This window comes from Primulina eburnea, chromosome 15 (assembly GCF_022965805.1).
Source record: "Primulina eburnea isolate SZY01 chromosome 15, ASM2296580v1, whole genome shotgun sequence".
Lineage (NCBI taxonomy): Eukaryota > Viridiplantae > Streptophyta > Magnoliopsida > Lamiales > Gesneriaceae > Primulina > Primulina eburnea.
The window spans coordinates 25,121,841-25,149,837 of record NC_133115.1 but is presented as its reverse complement, the minus strand read 5'-3'; the positions used below and the strand labels follow the sequence as shown (position 1 = coordinate 25,149,837).

Here is a 27,997-nt window from a genome sequence, read left to right as displayed (position 1 = left end):
TCGAACATGTTAATTAAATTTTAATATTGTCAAAAAGCTTATTTTTCTTTTTAATTATAAAATCCCCAAATTTTTGGGACTTCGCAAACATAATAAAAATATATATACACAACGTTAGGAAATGAATTGGCGCGAAGAGTAACGCAATTTCAATGGAAGATCTTGCAGGAGAGAGCTCCAGCTTCATCGTCGGCCTCATCGAAAACCGCGCCAAAGAGGTATTTTTCTCTCTTCGTTCTCTGAATATGTAGTGTAGATTAACTCAATAATCGATACCATTCATTCATATTTATCTATGCGTGTGTGTATGTATTATGTACGTGTAAGTGTCTGCATCCGGAAATGGAGGCTATGGTAGCGCCGAAGAATTCAGAAATTCAAAAATTAGGCATTCGTATCTTCTACTGATGTTTGTTATACTCCGCTAAATTTGTTTCATTAATGAATTTCCCATCCCCGAACTATCAGGTTGGGGTGGCAGCGTTTGATTTGAGATCAGCTTCATTGCATCTTTCTCAATATATTGAGACAAGCAGATCCTATCAAAACACAAAGACACTGCTCAATTTTTACGATCCCATGGTCATAATTGTTACACCTACCAAGCTTGCCGCTGAAGGTATGGTTGGAGTCTCCGAGCTAGTGGACAGATTTTGCTCTTCAATCACAAAGGTAGTTTGTGCGTGTGTATATATATGCTTTTGGATGTTATATACAGACTAGATAAATTCAGATAATGTTTTTTATGCACCTGCAGGTCATATCATCACGCAGTTTCTTTGACGACACCAGGGTAGCCCAGTGGCCATGCATTTATTCTTTTAGTACGTTAGGAGGTGATGTATGACTTTAACTAATGTATTCCTCTATCAAGGGAGCTGCGCTAGTAAGAAATTTGGCTGCAAAGGAACCATCTGCCCTTGGTTTGGATACTTATTACAAGCAATATTATCTTTGCTTGGCGGCAGCAGCTGCAACTATCAAGTGGTATTTTTACATCCTTGAACTGTTATGAGTTTCAAGAGACTATATCATCATCTTTGGTAGATAATAAAAATTAAAGTCATGGAATAAAAATTACGTGCTAGACTATGAGTCATCATTGCCTAGGGTGCAAGATGCCCTGCAATGATGTTTAATGTTTTTCCTATGACCATTTCTTTTACCAATTTTTTCCGTCCGAGTATGCCGGAAAGCGGTATAGGAGGGGGGATTAGAACGATAAAATTTATGGATTTACGCAAGAGAATTTCGTATGAAATACTTTTGCCACTTACTACTAAGTTGGTTAAGCCTTAGTTTGTTTTAGGATCAACAGATATTTGTTGAGCAGTTAATAAATTGTCCAGAAGACTCAAACAAAAGATCCAGTTAAAAGACGGAATGGACAATTATCAGCAAAGGTAACAAAACACAAATGTAAATGTGTAATGTAAATGAGGTTCATGGAGATTTGAGGGTGGTGTTATACCACTACATTATCTCTTGTTCTACTGGGGAAGGAATTTACCCAGAAGCTTTATTTCGACAATCCTTTGCAATCACAATACGCCACGACAGACTGTAACTCCTAGTACTACGAATGCTTAGAATTCTTTAGTTTCTTGTTTGAGCTTATAACAACGACCATGCCGCTCGTATTTATGTTGAATATATTTATAATAAATACAACTGAATAATATAAATTTTGAGAACTATGACTTGCAGCTTGAATAATTTCCCAATTGAAAAAAAAAATGTCCTACAACCTGCTCTCATCTAGCAAGCTTATTCGAATTGGCTGTTTCCATCTCATAGTTGTGTAGTACAATCTGTTTTTTTATCCCATCAAAATACAAGTCCCAACAAATTTATACAACTAAATTTTTCTAGAAAGGTGAAGATATAATTTGATCCGTTGAAATGGTGTAATTGAGGAGAACCAAAATACCTATAAAGCACATATTTACATCATTCATCTTTTACAAGCCTTTCAGAAGCCCTTCCCCTCGTTGCTAGTGATTGTGCCTATTTCTAAGATCTTTAAGTGGGTAGATTTCCCAAAATATGTTACATCCTTGATTGAACTCTTATTATTGCAACTAGGTTTTCAGCTTTATGTTTTAGAAGTGGGAAGGACCCTTGTTATTAACGTAAACTGGTGAAGAATGGCATATTTATTGAAATGATCTTGCCATAATGTATGCTATACTACACATTTTATTTAATGTACGTCAAAAGTAAGCACATGATTTTGCTAAAATGGAGACCCACCCTTCCAACCACTTTTGAATTATCTCTAATTTTATATAAAATTAATCTCATGTCTTATGATAACTTTTCTACTATATGTGTTCGCATCAAGTATACTGAACAATGAAACATTTGGATTCTGATAAGAATAATTCAGCTAAAGCTTTGTCACAAAAATTTCAACCTGTTACATACAGGACAGAAGCAGAGAAAGGAATCATCGTCACTAACCATTCATTATGTGTAAGTCATTGTTTTCTGGTTTATTCCTCAGCCTCTTTGGACAGAAAAGAAAAACTAGAATATGATAAAATGTCAGTGGTTCTAATTCCCATATACCATATTTCTCTTGAAAACTCCGTGGCACAATATATGATGAATAAATTCAATGGTTGTGCTTGGACATCCATTAATTGGTTTCTCTTCTCGTAATTAATTATCATTCTATGGCAGATTCATCTATTAGTTTGTCACTTTGTCTGCATTTTTTCCAAATAAAACTTTCAATAAGAATACAAGGTAATCATTTTATAATTTAATGACTTTGATGAAATCTTCTATAATCTTCAGTTCTTTACTAGGAAGATTGTTTTTTGCTTATCATACTACTTGCAGTTATGAGTTCCCCTACATATTTACTCCTCTCTTTCCGAGTTCAAATATCCCATGAACTGTCATGGAATATGTAAGAGTTAAAAAGGATGGGAATCTCATGCATCTTTACTCGTTCACTATCAGGTAATTATAAAAAAATCCTTTTTCAGTGACATTGTGCGTATAAGCAATGCCACCTCTAGATAGTTGATGAAAATTTTAGAACCTAGAACATTATTGGAAGATTCCTTAGAAAGTAAGAGGATTTCATTGTTGACTCATGGAGTACTTGCTTCCATCATTATCTTAGCCCTTCTTCTTCCCATCCAAATCTCTACTACACGTATCAATTCAGTAAAATCTTAGAAGTGACTATTGCTTCTATGATTCTATAGAAGACATGTATTTCGCATTAGTGTATGTTTATCTGAACTAATTATTGGCGCAACCAAATGTAATTGCATCATTACCAACTTTTTTCGATTTTTAACTTTTTCCAGGTTACTTTTAATGGATCATTTGACCACATGAATATAGATGCTACCAGGTATCATTAAGTTTTATCTTTTTTAGACATCCTTTTACTTGACAACTATGGCGTGAAGTTTCATTGCCAGTTTTGTTCGCTTACCTTTTACTTGTGATATTTTAAATATGTCAAGACTTCTATTCTTTATATGCTGGAATACTATTGAGCCGTTTGTAAGGAAGTATTGTGCTTACTATTCTTCATAATCTCCTTTTGTCACTATTGACATGTATACTTGCCATACATACCGACCAACGGATTCTCTTTAACAGGGCCACAAAGGTTGCATGTCATGTTCGTGCTCCTAATTATGTAAATACTTTGTTTCAGTGTCCAGAACTTGGAAATAATTGATCCAATGCACTCCAGTCTTTTGGGTACTAACAACAAAAAGAGAAGCCTATTTTCGATGCTCAAGACAACACGAACTTTTGGAGGGTATGCCTCAATCTGATTTATAGTTACTGGAGCATTTGATCTGCAGATGTCCATGTACATACACACATGTATCCATATGCTACACTGTAGAGTTCATGATTAGTAAGTGTCGTCACGTGGAGGAGAAATTGGGAGAAGAAATTTTATTCATCACAAAAGTTCTCTCTGCTTAAAGCAATAAGATACAAAAGAGATTTACAGTCTTTCTACCATACCAAGATAACGTAAGATTTGCTATCTAACTTTAAAATTTAAAATAACTTCTATCTAGTAACGAATAAAAAAAATAATTATCTAAACAAATAAAATCTATTATTTAACGGTAAGTTCAGGTCCTACAGAATGAAGACTAAAAAATTGTATGTTTTCAATTTTGTTTGTATAAAACACAAATGTACAACTTCATTAGTTGACCTATTCTTGTGGATCCAATGCTGAAGTTTTGACAAGGCACAGTTTTAAATGTAGCGCATTTACCCGAGCCACTACTAAATAGACTAATAAACATACTTAATAACAACAATTAAACAACGGAAACCAAATAATTTAATCATCTTATAACCCAAACGAAAACAGAACAATAACAACAATTTTAAACATTAATACAACCATATCGAAATCATAATACTGCACGAGAATACGATAAACCAAATAAAACCTCCATTGGATCACCACCGAAAACTCAACTGCTCTAGCCACTGCTCTGGCCATCCGAACTGTCCAACCTAAGATCTGTCCGGTGAAATGGGATGTCCAAGATGAACGTAAGCGACAATCGCCCAATACAAGGATGTACAAGTATACAAACTGATATGATGCATGTGAAATTCAATATGCTCGGATATCAAGGATCAAACCAATAATCTCATGCTCAGTCTATAGGCGCCTGAGTGTGTAGTCTCTGATCTGCCTTATGCATGTTTTGGCTCTCACACACGTCATCAAGACATGGACCTACAATGTCTAGGTCATCAAAGCTCGCGGGTCTCGTCGGACACTGTAGTTCTCGATGCCCCACCTTCCACAATACGAAATAGGGCTGAGCAGCCCCAACAAACGAGGTATATCTCAAAGATATTAGGCTCAACATGATATGTCATGCATAATATGCCAAAACAGTAAAACATGTATAATGCAACAGATAAATATGCAGCATATACGTGTGTATACTATGCTTGGATGTCTCAGTCAGTACATCACATACCTCACTAAAAAAATCTGACAAAAAGCTCTGAACCTAGAAAATACCAACATAATGAAATCTATATCAAACTAGATCTTGAATTACCAAACATGCTCCAAAGTTTTTTTAATGATTCTTAAATCACTAATTAAGGCTTTAGGATTATACCTGCTTCCGTCGTCAGCCCATTGATTATGTCTCAACCCCATTTCACCGACCTTCTCCTCGAGTCGACGCCAGCTCCGAAACTTTCCGACACCAAAGTGTCCTAAAAACTGGCTAGAAAACCTAAGATATATGGCTAAAACTCTCTCTGAAGAAAGCAGTGTAGGAAACAAAGAAAACAGCTTCCATTTATAGGCTGAATCCGGATTAGTTCAGAAAATCCGAATCAATGTTATCTGCAACGTTTCAGAATCTCATTTGTCTAGTTGGATTTCTCGGGATAATGTAATCTGAAGTAGATTGGGTTGTCCATTTTAAATTCGGTGGATCCCAACAGGTTGATTCCGAATTATCAATTTCTTAATAATGCTTAAGTAACAACCCTTTAATCATTTCTTAATTAGTACTTCATTCAAAATAAAGATTCGGGTCATTACATCCTCCCCTAACTGAAATTGTAGGGATCTACGCTTGGTATTTGCGCAATTCGATTGACGATCTTGTGCAGTTTTAATTTTCTTCTTGATCAATTCTACTTGGTCAATCGCTTGTTGCAGTAATTCAAGCCCTTGCACTTGTCGTTCTCTTACTTCGTCCTGAACATGGAGTACGACAACGTCTACCATACAATGCTTCAAACGGAGCTAAACCAATGCTAATGTGGTAGCTATTGTTGTATGCAAACTCCACAAGCGGCAGATGATCATGTCATGCTGGTCCAAAATCCAAAGCACAAGCACACAACATGTCTTCGAGTGTCTGAATAGTCTTCTGAGACTGACCATCGGTCTCTGGATGATAGGCAGTACTCAGACTCAATGTCGTTCCAAATATTTTTTTGAAAACTTCCCCAGAACCTTGAGGTAAAGCGTCGGTCTTTGTCACTGATTATACTTTTTGGCACACCATGATATTTAAAAATCTCATGGATGTATAGTCTTGCCATGCGATCGAAACTATATTCTCGACTATACGGATGAAATGTGCTGACTTAGTCAGTCGGTCTACAACTACCCAAACGACACACAATTCTTAGATGACAATGGCAAGTGGATGACAAAATCCATTGTCACATGCTCCCACTTCCATTCAGGGATAGGAAGATTTTGAAATAATCTTCCTGGTCGACGATGTTCAGCTTTCACTTGCTGACAAACCAAACACTTGGCTACGAACTGGTAAACATATTTCTTCATACCTTTCCACCAAAACTTGGTCTTCAAATCCTTATACATTTTTATGCTTCCATGGTGGATAGTCAACTTACTCCTATGAGTTTGAGATAAAATCCCGTCTCTTAATTTAGAATTTTTTCTGGAACTATGATTCTCCCTGACAGACACAAGGTTCCATCTGTTTGGAACACTAAGCCTGATGTATTGTCTCCGTTATCTAACCTTGCTAACTTTTTCACCATCGGATCAGAAAACTGAGCTTCTCTGATATTGGCATACAATGTCGGTTCGAATAAAATGCTCGTTAATGACTGAAGTGAAATCCCAGAGAACAACAATCTTGGATTACACTTGATATGAAACTTGTCTGAAGTGCAGATAATCTCACCTTACGACTAAGAGCATCAGCTGTAAGATTCGCTGATCCTGGATGATACTTGATTTCGCAATCATAATTTTTTAACAAATCCATCCATCTTTTTTGGTGCATATTCAATTCTGCTTGAGTGAAGATATACTTCAAACTTTCGTGAACCGTAAAAATCTCAAATGTCTCTTCATTGAGATAATGCTGTCAGATCTTCTAAGCAAACACAATCGCTGCCAATTCTAGATCGTGAACTGGATAAATTTTTTTTGATAAGAAACTATTTTATTAATATTAAATAGTAAAAGTTTACAAAGCGTAGTGGACGAGCGAACGATCCACGACGTGAAATGTAAACTAGGATCAAGTCAAGAACAAATAAAACACCAATCCCTAACAAGATCTGTTACTAGTAAATGCTGAAACGAGGGTATGGTTAGTGTCCATCTCGCCACTCTGAGTCTAATTGTCTCCCACAAATTCTCTGAAGACTCTTCTAAGTCGTTGAGAAGTCTGTTGTTGCGCTCCAGCCATACCTACCAAAATAAGCAATGTACAATAATACGCCAAAAGTGTCTGAGGCGCTTTCCCTTTAGATAAGCGTGCTCCATAACGAACATGTCTCTTGAATGGAGAGGAAAGGTCCATTCAAATCCCAAATGTTGCATGACCTTGATCCAAATACATCTTGTGAAAGAGCAGTGAATCAATAGGTGATCTTGATTTTCTTCATCTTTTTTACACAAAACGCACCACTGGGGACATATAGCGTAAGTCGAATTCCTTTTTTGCACTTTGTCACTCGTTTGCAGTTTGTCCAACGCAACAATCCAGGAGAACACTTTCACCTTTTGAGGGATCGGTACTTTCCAAATTTGAGCAATGAAAGGGAAAGATGGAGTATGTAAATTGTGAAAAAAGGAAGAATAGAGAGAATTAACGGAGAAAAGACCCGAAGGATCCCCTAACCAAACCCTGACGTCCCTTACCCCCACACTCAAAGATACTGAATGTAGAATCCCAGAAAGAGATGTGAATTCTCCCAACTCAATATTGTTCAACCTTCTTCTGAAGCGCACATCCCACTGAACAACAGAAAGACCTTGACTATCAGAGATCGAGTAAAAATGATTGACTTCCAATTGGTCATCTTCAGGATGTTCTAAGTCAAAATCGTCTGTGTCATCCTGCTCACGATCTTCTGGCTTGCTCAAAACCTTCATTACTCGATCATAATCTATCACCTCGCCCCATTCTTCCAAAGAAAATTAGATGACCTTCTGTCCATAGGAATTCGTAGGTGAAAGCTGTCCCTCAGCTGTCTTAGTAAGTTCCTTTTCCTCACCGTGTCCATCGGATAAAGAGTGAATAGGAGATCTTGTAAAATCCTCTATTTTTTTTGGTGAGATCCATTGCAAAATTTTAACCACCTTTCTACCCTTGTGATTGACTGTCGGTACTCTTGTATCTTTGACCTCAGCCTCTGCTCTGCTTGTTTAGCCTGGACCCCACAGGTCATCGCTTCGTTCCGAGTGGCTAACTATTGGCTCTCCATTTTCCATCTTGTCCCTGCTATTATTTTTGGTTCCCCCGCCAACCATTGTCCTCTTACCATTGATCAAAGCTTGAGCAGAGGTCTGTTTTCCGTAAAGCTCGTAAGCCTTAATATCGAAAGTGTCAACGTTGATAGTAAAATCCGTGATGACCTCGTTGATTGGCACCCTCACTTTGCTGGAAATAAAACCATCTGTTTTTCCTTTGACCTTAATCTTCGCAGCCCCTAGATCGCGAAGGAGTCTAGTGTCGTTACTGACCTCCACTAGGCCCCCACATTGCTCCTCGATTACCTTGAAGATGTCTAATGTCCATAAGTGCCAAGGTAACCCTGCAATCTTGATCCAGCTGTTGCAACAACTGAGAACCGAGTCCGATGAACTGATATCTGGTCTCCACTTCTCAAAATCTAATGCCACACCACCATCGAAGAAACCTCTTTTTAGTTGAGTAAAGTACTCCCATTCCTTCTGATGCGCAGGCCACCAAACCGCTTTGTTAGCTTGGAAATGATGAATTTCGATCCTCCTCTTAACATCTTGACCTATAACCCTAGCAACCTGGTCCCAAGACACATTCACCCTGCCTCTAGTAATGATTATGGCTTCATTCCAATTCTTCTCTGATGAATTACAGCAACTGACATCCTTGCCCTTCAACAAATCTTGATGAAGGACCCGTTGTTCAACCTTTGCTATCTGCTGATTCCGAGTAATTGAGATAGGATCAGTTCCTTGCTGAACATACTTGTGGCCCGACGACAACGGTCTCCCTGACAGTAAGTTTGCGAGAATATCTGAAATCCTAATCCATCCTTGTTGCTTTAACCCACTAGGAATGATTATGTTCTGTTTCTTCCCGTTATCGCTAAATCTGGAAACCTCTAGGAAACGTCCTCTTCTGTTGACAAATCTCTGTGCTACGATCGTTGCATTGCAGCCCCTGAATCGTAGAAGTCCGAGCGTGAATGAGGGTTAAGAATGAAGTTTCTGATTTTGAAGCTGAACCAACGAGCCTCGCTTAGATCCAAGTCCAGGAAGTAAGTCGCATTCCTAGTTCTTTCAGTCCAACGAAACGTGCCGCCTCGGTTTACCAACTTATTCGAGAACAACTTGAACTCGATCTTAACCCCATCCTCTCTAAACGTGGGCTTTAACGCGTTAGACGGAAACCCACTAGACCTGGCTTGCATCGCGATGCGACCAAATAAACCGACCGGAAAACAAGTGAGGAACGACGAAAATGAAAGCTCAAAGGGATGTGGAAAGAGAGGGCTGAACCGAACCGTAACTGAGAAACGAAGGGGGAGAGAGCATTTTTTAAAAAATTCTCTCTCTAGGGTTTTTTAGAAATTGACCTCAATAAATAAAATTACGACTAAACTGGATAATTCTCTTCATGCTTGTTCAACTGTCTGGATGCATATGCAATCACATGACCATTCTGGGTTAAAACATACCCAAGTCCTTGAAGTGATGCATCAGTGTACACAATGTACCATCCTGATCCAGATGGTAAAGCTAAAACTGGTGCAGTTGTCAAACGTTAACGCAATTCATTTAAACTATCTTCACAATCATGTGTCCATTCGAACTGCACATTATTACATGTCAGTTGTGTCAATGGTTTGGCAATCTGAGAAAACCCTGAGATGAATATCCGGTAATAACTTGCCAAATCTAGAAAACTTCTTATCTCTAGAGCCGATTCCAGTCGTGCCCAACTCAACACTACTTCGATCTTGATATGATCCACTGATATCCCACCTTTGGATATACCATGTCCCAAGAAGACAACTCTCTCGAGCCAAAACTCACACTTGTTCAACTTAGCATACAGTTGGTGATTTCTTAAGGTTAGCAACATAATCCTTAAATGTTGTGCATGCTCTTTAAGACTACAAGAGTATACCAGTATGTCATCAATAAAGACAATGACAAACTTGTCATAATACTCCTGGAATACTCGGTTCATCAAATCTATAAATATTTCTGAAGCATTCGTCAAACCAAACGGCATCACTAGAAACTCGTAATGCCCATACCTTGTTCGAAATGCAGTTTTAGGCATATCACGTTGATGAACTCGAAGTTGATGATATCTAGGCCGTAAATCGATCTTCGAGTACACCGAAGTCCTTTGCAGTCGATCAAACAAATCATCGATCCGTGGTAACGGATATTTATTCTTGACTTTTACTCGGTTCAACTGTCGATAATCTATGCAAAGTCGCATAAACCCATTTTTCTTTTTAGCGAAACACACCGGTGCTCTCCAAAGAGGCACACTGGGTCTAATGTACCCCTTGTCAAGAAGATCTTGTAACTGTTGTTTCAACTCTTTTATCTCCGTTGGTGCCGATCTATGAGGCGCTCCGGAGATAGATGCGGTTCCTGGTACCAATTCTACGTCCGCTTCTACTTCCCTCTCCGGAGGAAATCCATGAATTTCATCGGGGAAAACATCAATAAATTCATCGACAACTGGAATGTTCTTCACGTTGATTACATCATTCAATACGTCCACAGCATAAATGAGGTATCCCTCTCCCCTTTTTGCTAAAGCCCGTTGTGCCTTTATAGCAGACACTACTGGCATTGGAGGTTGAACTCCCTCACCGAAGAAGAACCAATTCTCGTCTCCGTGTGGACGAAACTGAACGAGACGTTGATAACAACGTATAGTTGTTCATTCGTTCTATATTTAGTCAATAGATCAATTCCCATAATACAATCATCAAATTGGCAGACAAGTATTTTCCCTCAAGCTCTAACAAACAGTCTACTTCATGTCGCTTAGCTAAAACTTCTTGTCCTATAGGTGTAGACACCGACATTAAAACATCTAATGACACGTAGGGTAGTTTATGCTTCTTAACAAACATTGATGCTATGAATGAATAATGCGATGCCTCAGTGTCAACTAATACATATGCAGGGATATGGCTAAAACTGGCTAGAAAGCCTAAGGTACATGGCTAAAACTCTCTCTGAAGGAAGTGGTGTAGGGAACAAAAAAAATCAGCTTCCATTTATAGGCTGCATCCGGATTAGTTTAGAAAATCCGAATCAATCTTATCTGCCACGTGTCAGAATCTCATTTGTCTAGTTGGATTTCTCGGGACAATGTAATTTGTAGTATATTGGATTGTCCATTTTAAATTTGGTGGATCCTAAATTATCAATTCCTTTATATTGCTTAATTAACAACCATTTAATCATCTCTTAATTAGTACTTCATTCAAAATAAGGATTTGGGTCATTACACTAAATTTCTCGGCTTCCGATTATTTTCTGTACCACTAGACCTGCATGAATTATATAGCTCTGTAAAGAAAGTAAATTGCTGTAAATCTTGCTATTTCATGTCATGCAAATTGTGATAATTGATGCGGTTTGAATAGAAAGTAATAGGCATGAATAAATTGCTGCATATGCATGGAATTACTGAGATACATCTTGGTAAGAGAGAATTCTCAGATATGGGCTTTAGCTTTATCTGTTGAACATGCATTCAAGTTTTTCTCACTATTAACCAATTTGTCATACTCTGATTTCTGCAGGACAAGACTTTTGAGAGCTAATCTTCTACAGCCTCTAAAAGACATTGAGACTATAAATGCTAGACTTGATTGTTTGGTAAGTTTTATCACACCTGAAATCTCCACATACATTGGAATTCAAGCAATTATCAATTATTTTTCTTCTACTTCAAAATTTAATGGGGGTATCAAAGTGATTTGGTCTCACCTACCAATTTATGCACAAATAGTAGAATTTAAGCTATTCTCAATTTTTCAGTTCAAATGAACTTGCGAAAACATAAGCTGATGTGGATTCCCAAAACTGGGGTTTTCAATTTAGTCTTTGCTGATAAAAAAGAATGAATACATTCTCTTCTATTTTCATAACAAGGTTGATGTAACTATCGAATTTGATTCCAGGATGAGTTGATGAGCAATGAGCAGCTGTTTTTTGGTTTGTCACAGGCTCTTCGTAAGTTTCCGAAGGAAACTGGTAGGTTCTGGGAAAAGGGGAAATGGTTACTTTTCTGGTTCTTGCCTGCTAAGACTGCTGTAATTGGTAGAAATATGATTATTTATGCTTGGTTTCCAGATAGGGTCCTTTGCCACTTCTGCTTCAAGTCAAAGAAAGTTATGAATGAAGTCTTGACCATTGACAACTCCAGAAGGAGCCAAATCTTGATTTCAAGCATCATTCTTCTGAAAACTGCTCTGGATGCATTGCCATTACTTTTAAAGGTGCATCTGTCTCTTCCAATTTTCTGATCATACACTTTATAGGCTGATGATTTTCTGATTCTACGACTTCAATATTCTTAGGTGCTCAAGGATGCTACATGTTTTCTACTAAAAAACATTTACAATTCGATGAGTGAAAATGAAAAATTTGATTCTACAAGGAAAAGGTATCCACTTCTACTACTGAGTTATTTAGCTCATAGGTAATTCAGTCCATCTTGATCCTATGTCCGTTCTGGTGGAACTTGTGGTTCTACAATTTTCTTCGAAGTTTAGATTCATATGAAGCTAATTCTCTCATCAGCTAGAAAGGCTATGCATCATAGTAATTAATTAATTTTCCATTTCTTCTCAAAAGGAAACTAGCTTCGAAGTGACACTGAATGGATGTTCCTGTGATTATTTAACCTGACAGCTTAGAAAAACCTCGAAAACGTGAATTTGTTTACAAAAATGCCTTTTGACTTGAACTTAGGAGCCATGACAGTATTGTTCTGATTTAGTCTTGATGATCATAAAATAATTTACATCAGCTCATTACCCAGTAATTCATGTTGTGCCAAATAGGTCAACTATGTTCACAATAGTTACAAACATGGGCAGTTGTATATTATAAAACAGTGGTGAAATATGGCTCCATTAGGATTGGAGATGTGATTGATGAAGACGCACTTCATGCACGTGTTCCATTTGTTGCCCGAACACAACAGTGTTTTGCTGTCAAGGCCGGAACTGATGGACTTCTAGATATTGCAAGAAGATCGTTCTGTGACACCAGTGAAGGTTTTCTGCAAGATGCCGGGTTTGATTTGTCTTCAAGTAATTGATTTCTAGCACTTAACCATCAATGTTTGCAGCAATACACAACCTTGCAAGAAAATATCGGGAGGATTATAAGCTACCAAATTTGAAACTTCCATTCAATAATAGACAGGGATTTTATTTTAGCATTCCCCAGAAGGACGTTCAGGGAAACCTTCCCCGAAAATTCATCCAGGTTAATGAACAATGGACTTAATTATGAAAATCTCCTCCGAAAAATTCTTCTGACTTTTTCCTCTGTTGTTTTTGTTATCAGGTCATTAAACATGGAAATAACATCCACTGCTCTTCTCTGGAACTTGCCTCTGTGAGTGATATCATCACTTTGTTGGTTATCCTTTTAACTTCTAGTGGTCTAATACACTAGTCAAGTATATAACATTTTTATTGAAGCGATGATGTGATTATAACTCTGCACTCCAGTGCTAATTTTTAAGGATGTGTGCCTCATATTGGGCACCAATGCACATTTTTCCTCTTATAACTATTACATTTTCTTAATATAGTAGAAGATTAGGAAATTTTATAGCAGCTATATATTGGGATATTTTTCCCTGACTCGTATGGATTTCTTTACTAGTTTAGACTTTAGATTATAGAGACTCTTGCATATTGGAGATCCATGCAACTGATTTTGTCAATGAAAATGTTCTTATTTTACACTGATATTTTTAAATTGTTGTACATTAACATTCAAAGAAAAAGAGATTGCGTGAGACAGGTTCTATTGTTTGTTTTTGCAAAGTTCCAATCAAATCATGAGCCATTAGCTCAACCCTAAGATTAGGACCTTCGCCAATGAAATTCTAAAATGCCCAAATGGGATTCTCTAGGTGATCACGAATAATGGTGGGGGCAGGCTCACCTGGATTTCCCCGACAACAACCGTCCTGGTTGAGTTTGAAGGTGCCAAACTGTGGTTTGGTCCATCTAATACCAGTCACATGAGTAACTCTTTCCTCAGAAAGCGAAATTCCCAAAGCTTAGGCGGTAGAAGAAAGTGTCTCCAATGTTCAAACATGTACATCCCTGGACCCTGCATTAGCATATTAGAGATATTGGACAAGATAGTTCAAATAATTTTGGGGGCTGCACACTTGATGTTTCGATGTTTGGAGCTGTTGCAAGGCACGAGAGAAACCAGATAATGAGGAATGGAATAGTTTCCTTAATATGCACCTTTTGTCTCCACTCTTCACCAAGCTTCAAATCCTCCAACTTATCAATGTGAGAAACACCAAAATAACAAGCAAAATATGTCCATACCTGTGTAGTTATCTTGCTGGAGCCCTTTTTTTTGTTACTTGTATAATAACTCATCAGTGATTTTATTTATCTAAAACCACTTTTCCATTAATAGATAAAGATATATATTATTTGTTAATCCAGGAAATTTTTTCTAGTTATGTAAATCAACTTTACAATGAGGCCTACTCTAGGGTTGGAGAAACTTATATGTTAGATTCTTTAGGATCTTATTGTCTTTAAAAAGAGTTTTGTCTGATAATCGGTGAAGTTATCAAAGGGTATACCGGTCCCTTTCACAATTGGAAGAAATACCTTTCAAAATTCACAATTTCAGTATAGTACACTGGCTCTTGTTACTCAGCTATATGGAAGCTTTAACTCCTCTGGTTCGTCTGGTGTTCGACACCTGCTTGAACTTTTTGTACTTGAAAAGGCATTTACAATACAATTCACTTGCTAATGTTCACAGCCCTGTTGCTCGCCAATGGTAACAGTTCTGAGCAAATATTTGCAATATAATACTGTCGAAATGTGATGTAAATTAGGGTAGAATCAATTCCCTTAATTAAGGGATTAGAATCAATTCCCTTAATTAAGGGATTCGGTTAGGTTAATGTACAGTTAGTCAATATGCTGATTTTTAGGAATTAGTTAGTTTCCTTTTTCTGTTATTCTAGAGTATTCTGTAAATCCCTATTTATGTAACCTTTTACTCATTGAAGTAAGGAAGAAATTATTCCTGAATTATTTTTCCACAAATACATGTATGTTCTTTTCAATTTGATGCTCGTCTATACAATAACTTTTTTTGTAGGAATAATTTATTTTCACTCGTGAATTTGTTTTATAAGTTGTCATGCTATTTGTGCTATAACCAATACAATAGAGATTAACCATACGGGTGATGTTATGTGTTTTGAGTCCAATCAGTCATCTAATAAAGATTGATTGGGATATGTTGCTATACTGGACTACTCACATTGCATCAATGAGGATTTAGGCAAACAAAGAATCTGAAAATTTATGTTATAGTGTTATGTCCTGTCGATATTTTCATTCGTGATTACTTTCCTTCTTTGATTTCTTGAATAACAGTTAAATGTGAGGAACAAGTCTGCTGCTAAAGAGTGCTATCTTCGAACAGAATTATGCCTAGAAGGTTAGTCTAAACTTTGTTTACTTTAATACATGTGGTGGCTTACATGTCTTCTGCGGTTGTATTGAGATTTTTGTAAGCGTGACTACAAAATAATATTCATGATATATTTTTTTCCCAATAGTTTCGTGATGTTTTATAATTGTTTGTCCATTTGGTTTCGAACAACTGTCATCTTTTCCACTATGGATGCACTCTTTATGATGCTTGTCTCGTACAGTAACATACAATAAAGTTGGAAAAGCAGCGGTGACAATTTGGGCTAGTGAAAGGATTTATGACAGTGCAGGAAGGAAATTGTTTAATCAAGTTTTTTCCTAAAACATAATGCTCCATTAAAAAACTAAATGATGGATTGAAAAATATAATGGACTATGACCCAAAGTTGTCGGCACCACGTGGCTCCAGGTCTTAGTTACACATATTTTTTTTCCTTGAAACCTTTGTAACTATGACAAGCAGAAAAGATGGGAATTTTTTGAGGAAGTATTTCTAATTAATGTATTCTTTATTTGTTAATGATATGAAAATGAAGAAAGATGCAAGTCTTATATAGGCTGCATATGAAACCAAGTCCACAAAAATCTGAACATAATTAGGAAGAACTTAACTAAGCATGAGGTTTCTCTTTTGATGATATAATTGGTTGCTTTGAAGTGAGCTGGAATACTCTCTCATTCTTATCCATATCCATTATCTCTGAACCTCTTGGGCAGTCAAATTATCTCATCTTCTTCGGATGGGAACTATGTTGTCGATGCTCTTGCTTATCATGCTTGTATCAACCACAAATTTGTATGAGCTTACTTGCAGTGTGAGTGCTTTTGCGGGGATTCTTTTGTAAACTTCAAATGGGTATTTCTTTTGAGTATTTTTACTTGTTGCAACCAGAGCCGCCCCCAATAATTAACTTTCTCAATTAAACCTTGTTACTACCATAAATTGGCTGTTTCTGGATGACTTTTGTAACCCTTTCATTTCATTTTGCTTGACATTTGTGATAGTCGAACATAATTCATAAGTTCTAAATTTGATTATTGTTGATTAATGGTATCAAATGAAAGACAATCATTCAGCATGATTGTAGGGAATAATAAGGAAATATTTGTATTGTATTATGGTAACTATTGTCATAGTTGTTAAAGGCGCGCCTGAGGCGCGCGCGCTAGGCGGCGCTTCAGCGCCTCAGATGACCACCAGGCGACGTGCATGGCTGGGCGAGCGCCTTTAGCGCCTGAGGCGCGCCTTTCTCCAGGCGACGGGCGGTCCAGGCGTTCCGCCTCTTTGCAGCAGGCTTCTCTTTTATTTTTTAATGACCCAAAGCCCAATTAAATAAGCCCATAACTAATTTCAGCCCATAAGTAATTTATTTTAAAAAAATATCCTAGTTTGCATGTCGATACGTATTCCTACAATCGTCCAAAGGCCCGCCGATTGAAGCTTCACGCTGCGCACCAATCTCTTTCTGCCGATTGAAGCTTCTGCGCAGTGCGCACCATCTCTTTCTCTCTGGTTTTTTGTTTGTCATCGAGTCAATCCACTCTAGGTGTAGGTCTTGTTCATTATAGTTTCTGGTTTTTTGTTTGCGCACCAATGACAGTAAACTTCTGCAGTAAATAGTCGTGGAACTGGGTATTGGTAGGGGAAGTTTAATTGTTGACTACAATGGGGCTGTTTTGATGAATATTTATTTATTTATTTTCTATATTATCGCCTCGTGGCTAGGCGATCGCTTTTTGTCGCCTAGGCGTTCGGGCGCTAGGCAGTGGCTCATCGCCTTGACGTCGCCTAGCGCCTTGACAACTATGACTATTGTAATTAGCAATTAGAGATATTATTACTATAATTATCTGTGATGTTTAGACTATAAGTAGGTATAGTGATAATTAGGGCAACAACACAGGAGTGTAATTATTCTCATTATTTTGAATATCAATTGCATTGCAATTCAACATGGTATCAGAGCCATCTCCGAGGGGCTCTTAGGCGTTGAACAGGTTACTAACCTTGATCGCTGTCAGCGTTGAAAGGACCGCTGCACAAGACATTCTCCATCACTACCATGTTTGACAGAAAGGAGGAATCTTCTATGGATGAACGTGCTGGTAGCAAGACTACCACCACTTATGATAATCCTTCTCTGCAGATCAGTCCTGTCAAACTTGATGGAACAAATTATCTCGCGTGGTCGTGCTCCTGCTTGCTGTTTATTCAAGCCAGAGGTATGCAGGGGTATATCAATGGAAAAATTACATCGAATCGTGCTGATACTTCCAGATGGGAGTCTGAGAATTCGCTTGTTATGTCATGGCTAATAAATTCTATGCAACCACAACTCGCACGTGGATACCTTCTGCTGGACACGGCACAAAAAATTTGGGAGGCTACTGCTCAGACTTATTCTCAGTCTGGAAATGATGCCCAAATATACGAACTGCGGAGGAAGATCCATGAGACCAAACAAGGTGAGATGACGATTGCCCAATACTTTTCTGAGCTCAGCAGTTTGTGGCAAGAACTTGACTATTATCAAGATTTTCAAGCCTCATGCCCAGCTGATGCAACAAAGTTTCATACATTGATCGAAAAAGAACGAGTGTATGATTTTCTAGCAGGGCTGCATGATCTCTTTGATCAAATCAGAGTACAGGTTCTTGGAAAAGACCCTTTTCCCTCCTTACGACATACTTATAACTATGTGCAACAAGAAGAAAGCAGAAGAAATGCTATGATGCCAATTATCTCTAATGAAGGATCAGGCATGCTTGTTGACTCACATAGTTACACCACAAAACATAATGCTGCTAGAAATACAAGCAAAGGAGGTGAAGTACAAGATGAGAAAAGGTGTGAACATTGTGGGAAACCAAATCACACTAAAGCCACATGCTGGAGTATCCATGGCCGTCCTAAACGAGGCCGCGGGGGTGGAAGATTTAGTAGTTGACGACCTCAAGCTAATGTTTATGAAGCTTCCCATATCGAGCAACCGAGTGAAGAAAAACCCTCCAAGGGACTAACCAACGAGGAGTTACAGACTCTCAGGCAACTTATGTCTAGAATTGAATCTCCTTGTACCATAAATGCCACTTCCACTCATTCCTCTCATCTTGCCCGCACAGGTATATCACGCCCATCTGCTCATACAACCCAATATACTCATTGTGTCGATAATAATTCATGGATTCTTGATTCTGGAGCCTCTGATCATATGACTGGTGCTCGTGAAAAATTCCTGACATATTCTTTGTGTTCAGGTAGTAATAAAGTCCGTATAGCCGACGGATCTTTATCTTCTATAACCGGAAAAGGTTCTATCAATTGCACCTCTTCACTTGATTTACCTCGAGCGTTACATATCCCTAGCTTTTCACATAACCTTCTGTCTGTTAGTGCCCTCACCAGAGATTTGAATTGTAAAATTGAATTTTTCCCCTCTCATTGTATTATACAGGAGCTGAGCACGGGGAAAACGATTGGCTATGCCGCTATGGTAGAGTGAACGATGGCCTATACCGATTGGTTGGAGGATCTAGTTTCAAAAGTCATGCCTTGATAAGTGATTCGGACTCCACTCATCACCAAATCCTTCAATGGCACAGAAGATTAGGGCACCCTTCATTTTATGTTTTAAAAAACATTTTTCCTCGTTTATTCCAGCAGTGTAATGTGGAGACCTTAGTCTGTGATGCTTGTGAACTAGCTAAGCACACTCGAACTTCTTATCCTTCCATTAATAATAAAAGTTCAGAACCATTTATGATAATCCACTCTGATGTTTGGGGACCAAGCCCGGTAGTCTCTCTATCGGGATATAGGTGGTTTGTAACTTTTATTGATTGTTACAGTAGGAAGACATGGGTCTATTTGATGCATGCAAAAAATGAAATGTTTGCTTGTTTCCAGTCTTTCCATAGAATGATTAACACTCAATTTGGTGTCTCTGTGAAGATTCTACGTACCGATAATGGTACTGAATATATGGAAAAGAACTTGCAATCTTATTTAGGCACTCATGGAATTATACACCAAACAAGCTGTGTCAACACACCCGCTCAAAATGGGGTTTCTGAACGGAAAAACCGACATCTTCTTGAGGTTGCCAGGGCTCTCATGTTCACAATGAATGTACCTAAAGTCTACTGGGGTGATGCAGTTCTCACAGCGATCTACTTGATCAACCGCATGCCTTCGAGGACCTTGAATTTCAAATGTCCATTGGAAATTATTCAAGGTACTAATTTCTCCAGTATCCCTCCTAAAATCTTTGGGTGTGTATGTTTTGTACATAAACATATTGGAGGAAAACTGGACCCTAGAGCATTGAAATGTATATTTGTTGGATATTCGACAACACAAAAAGGGTACAAGTGCTACCATCCACCAACTAGAAAGTTTTATGTCTTTATGGATGTTACTTTCCGATAAATGGAAGCCTTCTTTCCCACCTCGTCACCTGTGCTAGGGGGAACAATAACAATCATATAGAACAAGTGACTGGGCCTTCCACTGAGCAAACCTTTCCTGGACTGCCTGGAAATCGCGGTCAGGGGGAGTATCAGGGGGAATATCAGAATATTGAAACAATCTCAGATACAGATCAAGCCCCCCAATCCGAAACAGGAAAACTGGATCTACCTAATCTGCTGAGATATGCTCGCAGAAAAAAGGATGAAGCCACTCTGCATAGCCAACCGTCAGACCCGGACTCGACTCCTGTTGAATCAGGTAACTCTGAGACCTTTTCAGATGATATGTATAATGACCTTGAGCTTCCAATAGCTCTTAGAAAAAAGACTCGGTCATGTACTCAACATCCCATCTCTAACTTTGTTTCATATAAATCACTAACCCCATCATATAGAGGTTTTTTGTGTTCCTTGCATTCTGTCTCCATACCACAGGGATGGAAAGAAGCCATCAATGATCCTCAGTGGAAAGGTGCCATGGTAGAAGAGATGAAGGCCTTGGTAAAAAATGAGACTTGGGAGCTTGTTGACAAACCCTCGGGTAAAATCCCGGTTGGATGCAAATGGGTATACACTGTGAAGCATAACGCAGATGGCTCTATTGAAAGGTTAAAGGCCCGATTGGTAGCCAAAGGATATACTCAGACCTATGGGATCGATTATCAAGAAACCTTTGCTCCGGTCGCTAAGATGAACTCCGTGAGGGTCCTCTTGTCTTGTGCTGCTAATCTTGGATGGGACCTACAACAGTTTGATGTGAAAAATGCTTTTCTACATGGAGAATTGGAAGAAGAAGTGTATATGGAAATCCCTCCAGGCTTCTCATGTCAGAAAACTGAAGGAAAGGTTTGTCGATTAAGAAAAGCCCTCTATGGTTTGAAACAATCACCTCGGGCATGGTTTGGAAGGTTTAGTGCAGCAATGACTACTCTTGGCTACAAGCAAAGTAATGCAGATCACACGATGTTCATCAAACATCTCAATGGTAAGGTTACCATCCTCATTGTATATGTGGACGATATAATAATGACCGGAGACAATCAAGAAGAGATGATGAGACTAAATAAACAGTTCGCCACCGAGTTTGAGATCAAAGATTTGGGCAAACTAAGATATTTCCTTGGAATAGAGGTAGCTCGATCAAACAAGGGTATATTTATCTCTCAAAGAAAATATGTCCTAGACTTACTGAAGGAAGCAGGAATGTTAGGCTGTAAACCAGCGAATACCCCAATTGAAGCAAATCACAAGTTAAAAGAAGACGGCAGTAAGTTGGTCGACATTGATCGCTATCAAAGATTGGTCGGGAAATTGATTTACTTGTCTCACACAAGGCCGGACATATCCTATGCAGTAAGCATAGTAAGTCAATTTATGCATCGGCCTCGATCCACACATCTTGAAGCTGTCTACCAAATACTAAGATATCTCAAATCTAGCCCTGGGAAAGGTCTCCTTCTTTCAAACAATGGCCATTTGAGAATAAATGCATACACTGATGCGGATTGGGCAGGATCTCCTAATGATAGAAGGTCCACTTCTGGATATTGTGTCTTCATCGGGGGAAATTTAGTTACTTGGAGGAGCAAAAAACAGACCGTGGTTGCTAGATCAAGTGCCGAAGCTGAATATAGAGCTATGGCACAAGGCGTGTGTGAATTGTTATGGATCAAGAAGCTAATGCAAGACATTAAACTCTTTCAAGAAGAGCCTCAAGTGCTACATTGTGACAATAAGGCAGCTATAAGCATTGCCAATAATCCGGTTCAGCATGATCGTACTAAGCATGTTGAGATTGATCGATTCTTTATCAAGGAAAAGTTGGATGACAAAGCCCTAAGAATCAGCTATACCAATTCTGGAAACCAGTTAGCAGATGTCTTTACTAAGGGCTTGTGTGCTAAAGTTTTCCACCCCTTCATGTGCAAGATGGGTATGACAGATATACACACACCATCTTAAGGGGGAGTGTTGATTAATGGTATCAAATGGAAAACAATCATTCAGCATGATTGTAGGGAATAATAAGGAAATATTTGTATTGTATTATGGTAACTATTGTAATTAGCAATTAGAGATATTATTACTATAATTATCTGTGATGTTTAGACTATAAGTAGGTATAGTGATAATTAGGGCAACAACACAGGAGTGTAATTATTCTCATTATTTTGAATATCAATTGCATTGCAATTCAACAATTATATAATTTTGAAGTAAGATGCGATACACTTTAGTTTTTGTTATTGTTGTTTTCCTTTTCTTCCTAATTTTTTGATTCAAGAAGAGCAAGGTGAAAATTTGAAAATAGTGGTGCTGCATAATGAATAGGCAAAACATAAAAAAAATTCTCAAGCTAATTTTTGGCTTATTTGGGAATGAGTGTGCTTTTATCCACCTGTTGTGCCCTCAAAAGTTTCTGTCCAATCTAAAATAGAGCTAGAGGTCTATTTAATTAACCATTCAATTTTTTCTCCCACATCCCTAAATTGATAAATATTTGTTTTTTGCTTGAGACTTACACATATGCCACAGTTTATTTAGGGCACATTTGTAGATTTTACTTCAGTTGAAGAATCAGCAATGAATTATTTTACTTCATTTCTATCTCTGTTGGATGAACAATTATCAGATTTAACAGTAATTGTCTTGTTTTAAAATGAAGAGCTAATGGATGCCATACGGGAGGATGTCTCTGTGCTCACCCTTCTTGCAGAGATTTTATGCCTTCTGGATATGATAGTTAATTCATTTGCGCATATGATATCGACCAAGCCAGTTGACAAATATACCAGACCTCAATTTACGTGTAAGTGATGGCATTATTTCTTTTGCGTTCTTTCGGTGTATCAGAAAGTTTAATTTGATAACTGCACAACCATTGAATTTCTTGTAGATGATGGTCCATTGGCCATGGATTCAGGAAGGCATCCTATCCTTGAAAACATACACAATGATTTTATTGTAAGTTATGCATTGGATCTTCTAATAAATGCGTGTACTTTATATGGCAATATTCATGGATTATCTGATTTGATATTAGGAAGAAAAAAGGTAAATTCATTTTGACTGATGACTTAATTTGATTTTACAGCCCAACAATGTTTTTCTTTCTGAAGCGTCAAATATGGTGATTGTTACCGGCCCAAACATGTAAGGAACCTTATTTCTGAGTTCCTCTACTTTGTCATAGATTCTTTTGTGCTTTAAATGTACCAAAGCAAAACAAGTGAAGTGAAAGCCATATAAATGACGGCATTCAATTTCGTCTATGATCCTAAATATACAGTTATGTAACAGGTAATGTAGCATTAGGCGTCGATACAGTAAAATGGTGTCCATAAAACTAATTGACAAGGCAGTTGAATTCATAAAACGAAACTGAGAAATTCCCTTATCATTTTGTTAGGCAGGAGATATGAATCAAGTTAGAAATAGCAGTTACATCTTGATTGCTTAGGCTAGGGTTTCGTTCATTTGCCTTTTAATTCTGCTCCTTCAAACATAAAAACGGAATATTTCCTGCTCTGCTTTGGATGTTTCTTTTCATGATCCTACCTCAATGCTGCTCAGCAGTGGATGTGACTTGGCATAGATCTTCACTAAAGCCATAAAACACCTCTACTTTCCCAAGCTTAAGTTAAATCTGTACTTTTCGCGTAACTGTTATCAAATGACTTTTGCTAATGTAGGAGTGGGAAGAGTACTTATCTTCAACAAGTTTGCCTGGCGGTCATCCTCGCTCAAATTGGCTGTTATGTTCCTGCCCGCTTTGCAACTCTGAGAGTTGTTGATCGAATATTTACTAGGATGGGAACTATGGACAATCTCGAATCAAATTCCAGTACGGTAATTTTTTTTCTCATATTTTAAGCAATTGTCTTCTCCATTTTCTATACCAAGCAACACGATGTGTGCTTGTGGATATCATGTTACTATGATGGGCTTCACTTTGCCAGTGTAGGCCTTGCTGGGCTTGTTAGATGCATCCACTACTTAACTATGGCATTTCATGAAATAAGATTTGAAATTTAACTGGAATATACAGGGGACCTATTTTGTTTCATCATTCGGATATCTTTGTTTGCATTAGGCTGGTCTTTCAAAATTTTCAAAATGATTGTAGGGCTCTTGGACTTCTCTTTGTGTTCTTAAATATAACTCCTTTCAGCCTTAAAATAGATCAAGACCCGAAACAGACTATAAAGTCAGAGAGTAATAAGAATTGCAAAATGAAGTTATCCAGGTGTTAATCATAATTTCACATAGTGAAATTAATTTGATTTCCACTATTTTGGAACTGCTTTTGTTTAGAGATAATAGGATGAATATTTTTTATCTTGTGGTGTTCGTATGAAGTTTATGACAGAGATGAAGGAGACAGCTTTCATCATGCAAAATGCTTCTCATAGGTATATTCTTTATCTGTTGTCCATAAACAAAAGTCCTCGTTGGTTTTTTGGATGCATCTCATGGCTTTCTTGCTCTGTCTGCTGGAAGCAGAAGTCTAATTGTGGTGGATGAATTGGGGAGAGCAACATCTTCGTCTGATGGGTTTGCAATCGCGTGGAGCAGCTGTGAACATTTACTGGCATCGAAAGCGTAAAATTGCTTTCCAACTCCTTGTATTTGTGTTGAAAATAATTTGCATGTGGAAGGAAAAGCTTAAAATTGATTAATATTGTAATTTTAGTTGAGATTAATTGATAAACAGTATTCCAGACACTCTATGCATGTGCTTATCACATACATGATACATGCTTTCTAATGACGACAATTATTTGATTTCGGCATTTTTTTCATAGATATATTTCTTTGTGGTCTCATGATACTTGTGTTGACCTCTTCTATCCTATGCATCATCTTTCCAATTTTTACTTTCTTCTGTGGAATTGATCCAAGGTAAATCATTGCATACAATTAAAGAATAATTGCGACCACTACTAATCCAAAGCACCTCTAATGTTTAGGCATCACGAGTTAGAACATGATATATTTATGCTCTATACTATTTTTTTTGTGTATCCTGAAGGCTATTGCAGTGGGTGCCTTTTTTGCATTATTCAGTGAATGTCAGTTGGCACTTTCTCACTTTATTGCTGAAAATTAGTTTTTTTCCACGAATGGCACTTCAGTGATATGAATCACATGACTCCATTTGCTAATTCATATTTGTTAGTGTCGACAAGATTTTTCTACTCAGGCAGGACTTGTGTCACTGATTTAGCTGTGAATCAGGAAGAGATTGTTGAGAAAAAGATCTTTGTTTTTTTACGTTTTTAATGATTTGAAATAATTTCTGTTTTGCATAATGTTGTGCCAACTTTCTGGACAAATGGAATTAACAAGGATTTGAACTTGTATTTCAAACATCTATGCTGATAAACTATCTGTTTCTATAATTTGTACATTTTTTGCTATCTGCGTCAGGTATCAGCAAGATAAATGAAAAATGGGTCCTATTGTTTCCAACATCCATTCATTTATTGTCTCACTCTTCCCAGAATTTTGTCAATGAAACCGTTTCATATGATGATGGTGGCAAGAAAAGCATTTCATATTAATATAATTACACGGATTGGTATTTATTTGTTTCAGGTATACCATATTTGCTACTCACATGGAAAACTTATCAGAGTTGGCCACTATGTATCCCAACGTGAAAATCGTTCACTTAAATGTTGACATAAAAAACAACCGCATGGATTTCAAGGTATGATTTTTTTGGTTCTGTATTAGTTTTGTATTTTAGACTTCATTTTCTCACTTCAACTGCCAATCAGTTTCAACTGAAAGACGGGCCGAGGGATGTAGGCCACTATGGTCTTATGCTAGCAGGAGTAGCTGGATTACCAGGTTCAGTGATAGAGTCAGCCAAAAGCATCACAACAAAAATTACACAGAAGGTACTTTCTGGACCAGTACAGTAATTCTCATCTTGTTTGATGCTTTACTGGAACATGCAAGTGTATCTAAAAATTCAATTGAGGTAGGACATATTTAGGAGGGATTGATTGCCCTTCTATCTTGCATGCTAGGTTTTTAAGTGGATATTCAAATATAAAATCATGAGCTTGAGTCACGCCGTGTTCATGTGATTGAAATTTTAAGACTTGATAGGTTGATTGCTACTAGATCTGGTTGTAGGAAAGGAAGAGAATGGAGATACATTTCCAGGAGTATCATGATATTCAGATGGCTTATCGTGTTTCTCAACGGTTGATATGCTTGAAATATTCGAACCAAGGTGAAGAATCGATACGCCAGGCATTGCAGAATCTGAAGGAAAGTTATGGTGATGATGGAGTTTAATCTTTAAGAACTCTAGCCATAAATCACAAGCTTTTAATCCTTTTTTTAACTTGAGGCTGTTCATTTTTCTAATGTAAAATGACAGTTGAGATATTGTCGAGCTCGAATTTACTAATAATATAGAAAAGTATTACATTTTAATCCCTCAAATGGCTTGTTGTACATGGGTGGTGAAAGCTATCGCGATCTAAATATTTGTTAAAAGTTTTAAAAACATTAATAAAAAAACTTGAAAAATATTTATGAAATAAATAAATAAATTATTTTCTTAAAGGGAGACTTTGTATTCAGTCCCTCTTGAAACCCTTCTTTCATTTTACTCCCTCTTTCCCCAAAATACCCCTCAATCTCCTTTTTTAAATAATTGATTTTTCTTTTAAATTTTGGCCCATCATGCTTCCGTAAAATTAAATTAAATCTTATACCTCTTTGACCGGAGTACTACCGGGTTATATCCACCGTATTTTACAGACTGCTCCTCACAGCCCAACCACGCGATCGCAACCGATGGTTACTGACACAGATTCCTTCAGCAGCACTTGGCACAACCCTAATTCGTTTCCTACCTTAGGGTGTACAATATAAAATAAAATTTTGAAAATAATACATGAGAGGGGCTAGAGCAAAGATTTCTTTTATTCAAACACAACCATTTATTTATTACATAGTAACCTCCTGTAGAGGAGGAGAAACTTGTTTAGCTACTAATAGTAGCTGAACTCACTACACACATACAACTTGAAAGAGAAATATTACAAATAGATTTGAAGAAAAATGAAGAGGTTGATTGATGCCTTCATCTTCCTTCTGCTTCTTTATTTATAGAAGGCTCTTTCGGATTTGAAACTCGGACTTCAAATCTTGATAAGCCTTTACAGCTTGCATATGGACCCAGCGGTGGTTAAGTGGTCCTTCCATCTTTCTTGATTTGTCTTCTTCTAGATTATCAATCTAGAAACAATCATTTCTTGCAATTTTATCTGTCTGCATAAATAGTTTATATGCACCTGGATTAGATCAGCTTGTATTTCTTTTCCTGTTTCTTCGAGCTTCTTATGAAATTCTTTGAAATATTTCAGCTCTTTTCTTGTTCCCTTAATCCTTTTCCTGGAAACTCTGAGATATGCAAAATACATTTGGTTTCCAAGTTTGGTTTAAGTCTGGTGTGAGTTATTGGTTCCCATTTGGTCTTATTTATAGATTTATTTGGGTCCAGTTTCTCGTCTTTTTATTAGATTTTCCTTATCTTTAAAGATAAGGCATCCAATGTCCTTTGTCATTTTTCACCGATTATTGGTGGTCCTTTTCTTTTTCCACCGATTATTGGTGGTCCTTGAATTCCACTCACATGATTTTTCACATGGTGGTCCTTCTTTTCTTGGTGGGATGCTCACATGTTCCTTTTTACTTTGTCGAGGAATCTTTGGCTTTTGGTTTCCTCGAGGAAAACGTGAATGTGGTCCATCCCCACTTGTACTGGTATCGGTAAAGT

General features: G+C 37.5%; 1 protein-coding gene across 2 annotated transcripts; it reads left to right on the top strand.

Moving 5' to 3' along the window:
* Window positions 1-101: 101 nt before the first annotated feature.
* On the top strand, window positions 102-26,645 carry LOC140814272 (DNA mismatch repair protein MSH4). 2 transcript variants are annotated; one of them, XM_073173206.1, is made up of 24 exons: window positions 102-218; window positions 469-672; window positions 758-793; window positions 875-987; window positions 2,430-2,475; window positions 3,327-3,373; window positions 3,686-3,793; window positions 11,800-11,875; window positions 12,181-12,253; window positions 12,353-12,498; window positions 12,580-12,665; window positions 13,142-13,281; window positions 13,356-13,495; window positions 13,577-13,627; window positions 15,664-15,727; window positions 22,859-23,002; window positions 23,090-23,157; window positions 23,288-23,346; window positions 23,886-24,042; window positions 24,553-24,605; window positions 24,697-24,795; window positions 25,792-25,906; window positions 25,977-26,099; window positions 26,341-26,645. In XM_073173206.1, exons 1-24 carry the CDS (start codon window positions 153-155, stop codon window positions 26,503-26,505), a joined length of 2,379 nt encoding a protein of 792 aa, XP_073029307.1. In that variant the 5' UTR covers window positions 102-152; the 3' UTR covers window positions 26,506-26,645. The 2 variants fall into 2 exon arrangements, with proteins under 2 accessions (XP_073029307.1, XP_073029308.1); XM_073173207.1 differs by having other exon boundaries at window positions 26,329-26,515.
* Window positions 26,646-27,997: the final 1,352 nt, after the last annotated feature.

Bases quoted from the DNA above. Each gene is read 5' to 3' on its own strand.
- LOC140814272 (XM_073173206.1), top strand. From the start codon at position 153: ATGGAAGATCTTGCAGGAGAGAGCTCCAGCTTCATCGTCGGCCTCATC. The intron at 988-2,429 runs GTATTTTTACAT...TGTTACATACAG, and splicing joins GCAGCTGCAACTATCAAGTG to GACAGAAGCAGAGAAAGGAA. The intron at 23,347-23,885 runs GTAAGGAACCTT...TTGCTAATGTAG, and splicing joins ATTGTTACCGGCCCAAACAT to GAGTGGGAAGAGTACTTATC.